This window comes from Rosa rugosa, chromosome 7 (assembly GCF_958449725.1).
Source record: "Rosa rugosa chromosome 7, drRosRugo1.1, whole genome shotgun sequence".
NCBI lineage: Eukaryota > Viridiplantae > Streptophyta > Magnoliopsida > Rosales > Rosaceae > Rosa > Rosa rugosa.
In genome coordinates this window covers 15675578-15680810 of record NC_084826.1, presented here as the reverse complement: position 1 = coordinate 15680810, position 5233 = coordinate 15675578, and the positions used below count along the sequence as shown (strand labels likewise).

At 37.2% G+C, this 5233-nt stretch overlaps 1 protein-coding gene across 2 annotated transcripts; it reads left to right on the top strand.

Moving 5' to 3' along the window:
- Positions 1–1486: 1486 nt before the first annotated feature.
- On the top strand, positions 1487–3812 carry LOC133721378 (uncharacterized). Of its 2 annotated transcripts, none has more exons than XM_062147968.1 (4): positions 1487–2006; positions 2727–2837; positions 2958–3047; positions 3474–3812. In XM_062147968.1, exons 1-4 carry the CDS (start codon positions 1710–1712, stop codon positions 3546–3548), a joined length of 573 nt encoding a protein of 190 aa, XP_062003952.1. In that variant the 5' UTR covers positions 1487–1709; the 3' UTR covers positions 3549–3812. The 2 variants fall into 2 exon arrangements, with proteins under 2 accessions (XP_062003952.1, XP_062003953.1); XM_062147969.1 differs by having other exon boundaries at positions 1492–2006; positions 2958–3038.
- The last annotated feature ends 1421 nt before the right edge of the window (positions 3813–5233 follow it).

Sequence of the window (5233 nt, the reverse complement as noted above, 5' to 3'; positions counted from 1 at the left end):
TATAATGAGGAAGTAAAATATAAAAAAAAATTAATATTATCGGAAACACATCTTAAACTTAACTTGTCTTACATCACATTATTTTTAGGGTTATTAGAACCCATTGCCCCTATTGCAATTCAGACATAGATAAACAAGAGTTTTCATTTTTCTTCGTCAGCCAGTGATCAATTGTCTAAGCTAGACACCAAAATAATACCAATATCATGCTTAATTTGTAAAAAATCTAAATCTTAGGTAATGATGGAGAGATCTCCATCAGAATTTCATATACTCACGTACAACTTTCCTCTTCCCAAAAAGTGTGATTGAAAAATAGAAAGAGCATCCCACACACAAATTAAGCTTGCAAAATAGATGCTTGATGGAATGACCGACCTAAGTCGATGATGAAGCGTTCTATTCTAGTATGGCATGAATATAATCATTATGTTTTCTTTCTACCAGTGGCATTATGTGCTTTTCACTTGCGGTGTAGCCCATGTGAATGACTTAACTATAAAAGGTAGCTTGAAGTTGTCACTCTACCAACATTCCAACGCAGGCAAATAACAATTCCAAACTTATCAGGTTCTCATAATAACTATACTTGATATGGAAAAATCAGATCCAAAAGAAATAAAATTGTTCTCCCTGCACCCAAAAAAGTTCAAGAAATTTGAACACAAAATGGAACGTTAGGATTTATATTACACTTTACACCAAAAAGTTACTTAAAGAGTTTAGGTTCTTCTTCTGGTTTTGTGTCAATAACTTATATTGCATTGTTTGTAAGCTTTTAAGTTATGGATTTTGTCTTAAAATTATTAGCTCTAGCTTAGATGATGTATTGCAAAATGTCCAATATTGTTGAGGACCCATGTCTTTTTCATCATCAACACTATCTCATTAAATAAATATGTAAAACACAACTGTTCTTTCAGGTAGAGAATGAGGCTAATTGATTCATAAATTGTACTACTTAAGTTTTTTTTTAAACCTATAATCTTTAAACTTCAAGTTTTATGTGCACAGCTCCACCGTATTCTCCATTATCTAATAAAACTACATGTGTAACTGATTAGCGTCGCCGTTTCGTATAGAAGAACTCTACATAATATCTAACTCGGTGGAGGAACAATTATTATAATGTAGTATTTTACTCTAAAATTTGTGACTATTTGGAGAGAGTAAAATTTCAAATTTAGGTAAAGAAAAAAAACAAAAATTTTGAAATGCCAAGGGGATTCAGCAGGTGGGGGAGGAGGTTCACATAAACTTGAAGAGACAAGAATTTGAAAACTAAAAAGAAATCCAGACAGAAACACCTCATTTCATTCACTAAAGTAAGAGAATTGCACAACATCTTTATCAGTGGGTTGGCAGTTGGGTCATTTCAACCTAAAACCTTTCTTTTCTAATTTTCCTTTCCTCCTTTTTTTTTTTTTTTTTTGTTCCATTCATAAAATAAAAGAATCAAATTAGCCGCTGGCTTTAGAAAACCTTTAACGCCAGCCACACAGTGACAGAGAGAGACCCATTCTCACCATATTAAGCCCCCTCTGCAAATCCAGAGAGAGAGAGGAGCAGAGAACAGAGCATTTGAGTAAAAACCCATCATTTCTCACCCCCTCAAAAGCAAAAAAAAAAAAAAAAAAAGCAAAAGCTCTCTCTTTCTCTCTCAAAAGAGAGAAAATCCAAGGAAGAAGATAGGGTTTTCACTGTGTTGTATGAGCAAGCAACGCCTCGGGGAGATGATGCAGAGCATTGAGCAGGCTCCTCCTCAGCCACCTCCGCCGCAGTCGCAGTCGCAGTCGCAGCAACTGACCGTGCAGAACTCCGCCGGCTCTCTCAGCTTCAACAGTAACATGTCCAAGGAGGATGAGGAGATGTCCAGGTCGGCTCTCTCCACTTTCAGGGCCAAGGAGGAGGAGATCGAGCGGAAGAAGCTCGAGGTCAGAGAGAAGGTTCAGGCCCAGTTGGGTCGTGTTGAGGAAGAGACCAAGCGCTTGGCTACCATTCGTGAGGTATGTCCTTCTCACTTCTCATCTCATGCACCCACAACAGGGTCTTACCAGTTTCACCTGATTTAACTCAGATTTTATCTTGAGGTTTTAAGTGTGGGTGTGTAACACAGATTTTAAGGTTTTTGTAGACACATCTGTCACTAATTTCTCGGCAATTTTCCTTTTAATTTTCAGGATTTTTTGGGTTAACAATCTTTAATGGAAAACCCAGATCCCAAATCTTTTCAATTAAATCACTTTCTTTTTTTTGAATTTTTATTTTGGGTTTTCAAATTTTGGGTTATAGAGTAACTAAGGTGTGAATTAAAATTGCATGGAACACTCTGATACCAGCAATTTCTACTAGTGTGTTAATTTCTGTGAAGAGCTTTTTTATTTAGAAGTCTGATTTAGTGTTCAAGATCTGAACAGAACAAAAGATGATAATTAGCCGAAAAGTTTTTTAAAATTTCCATTTTGTTGATGTGCATGAGCCACCAACTTTCTGATTGGAAAAACAGACCGTTAATTTTCCGATAACCTGGAATAGGGTCCTATTAATTTCATTTCTATTTGTGTCGGAGAAATATTAATACCTTTCTGAAAGTATCTATGGCACATATGCATCTTTTTCTGCCGTTACAACTAACCCAAACCCAATTGCTGTATATTCATGCAATGTGATAATTATTGTCAGTAATTTTATGTTTGTTCCTGTTTTTGGGATTATGAAACTTCCAGGAGCTTGAAGGGCTTTCAGATCCAATGAGGAAGGAAGTTTCACTGGTTCGTAAGAAGATCGATACAGTTAACAAGGAGTTAAAGCCACTGGGACAAAGCTGCCAGAAGAAGGTTAGACAATTAACTTAGATTTTACCACATTAATTAGTATTTACCTCTAATGCATTTGCGATGATGCATCCATCAATTCTTGCATGTTTATAATGATTTTGGATTGGTAACTTGTTACAGGAAAAAGAATACAGAGAAGCACTTGAGGCTTTCAACGAAAAGAACAGGGAAAAAGTACAGCTCATTACAAAACTGATGGAGGTTAGTCTGGTTAGTTTCATTGAAATGGATTTCTTCATTTGTGTTGAAAATTTGGCCATGTTATATTTTCGGGTATCTGGGTAAGACTTTTGGGTTTAGGATTCTTGTGGAAAGATGATTTGATGGAAGCTTGGGAAGGGGTAGTTGTGAAAGTATGGTTAGTTTCATTGGAATAGATTTCTTCATTTGTGTTGAAAATTTGGCCATGTTATATTTTAGGGTATCTGGGTAAGACTTTTGGGTTTAGGATTCTTGTGGAAGATAATTTGATGGAAGCTTGGAAAGGGGTAGTTGTGAACACAGGCACATTAAAGATGCTAGAGGATCCAAACTCTAATTATTGGCTTCCTATAATAGAACCATTACATAAGTTTTAATTCTAGTTTCTGCAATCATTTTTGTGTGATGTATAACGTTGGTTGATCATTTGTGCAGCTGGTGGGTGAAAGTGAGAAGATGAGGATGAAGAAGCTGGAGGAGCTGAGCAAGAACATTGATTCAATGCAGTGAATATAGCCCATTGATGATAGCTCTGATTAGGTGTGTGTGATGTATTTAAGATGACTACTTTGTTAATGTTTACATATATGGGTGATTGGCTTTGGTGTATTCTAAGTTTGGTTGTTTCGTTAGGCATTTGAAAAACTGTAGCTTGATTTAGGCAGGAAATACCCTTCTAAATTTAAACAGGTTTGTAACTAAACGCATTCTGAACTTCGCATTTTCTTCTCATTGTAAGGTCTCTTTTAGTGTAATGTGGGTTTTCTTCATTTATTTTTGAAATTCTTTTTGTGAAAATGCTTATTTTTTGATATTTATGTAATTGGTATGTAAAGTTTTGTGGTTATGTTGTGACCGACTTGCATTACATCTACATTTTGTTTGGCCACTGCTTAAATGAGAGTTATGATTGTACGTTGTGTTCTAATCACTATTTAAGTACATGGAAAACTAGCATATCCATTCATTGCGATCAAGAGTTCAAGACAGGTGATATGCAAGTACTGTCCTTTAAAAACTTACATCTCTCCAAACCCACCAAACGAAGCATTCTGTAAATGAGAGTTGAATAAGAGAACAGGGTTTGAGAAGTGGGATAAAATATCATCTCAATTTCTTTACAAGATTACAAGTGTTTAGTGATTAGAAACCCCAATGCTATTGAGGTTGTTCATAAAGTAGGCTGTATTTAGTGTGTTTGCATGAGTAGTGGACTGCTAATGACCCTGTTTACTGTTGATTACCTGCAATTTTCACATCTGTAATCCATGTTTTAAGTAGGGCTGAGATTTTAGCCCGAAAACCGACCTGGAACCGGCCCGGGACCGGCCCGAACGGTCCGGGCTTTAACATTTACTTAACATGTTTTTCAAGGCCCGGCCCGAAATAAATAAAATACGGTCCGGGCCCGGGCCCAAGAAATCAGAAAGAAAAAAAGCCCGAAGGCCCGAAATTTGGTGCAATTGACACATGTTAGCATATTATTGGTAGTGATATTCAGGCTTACAATATGTGCATATATGTGATTCCTAACCCAACTAAAGACCTAAAATCAATCAACCCCAACCTAACCGAGTCAGCCACTCGGCCTCACTCTCTCAGTCTCAAGAGGCTTTCGATTCTCTGTCTCTCTCGGCCACCATCCGCCGACCCAAGGCCTGTCGCCGCTTCTACCGTAGACCCAGCCTTGCCGGGTCGATCTCTCCCACTCACTGTAAGTAAAACCCTCTCTTTGAACTTCATTGTTGGGATTGAATTCGAAACCACCTCTTCCAATAACCAAAATTGATGCGATTTCCTTTCAATCTTTCATGGCCGTGTGAAGAATCTTCGAGGAATGTCTGCGAGGAAGGTCTGCTATCAATTTTGGCTGCGAGGATTCGGGGAAGGTCAAGATCTGCATCGTCTGCTATCCAATCTCTCCCTCGTGTAGCCTGGTACAGATCATACTTAATAAAGCACACTGAATATTTCACACAGATCGTCTGCATCCACTGTAATATGATCATTTGTGATTTTCGTGACTTTGTGTGCTAATGAAATCATGACTTGACACAATAGAAATAATGGTATATGTATAGATCGAAGATATATCTTCGACTAGCTTTAATTTGTGAATGCCTGGTCAAAGTTTTAACTTTCAAGTACTAAACCTGCTAGAGTTCTTATTTTTGAATTGTTGCTGGTCATGTTTT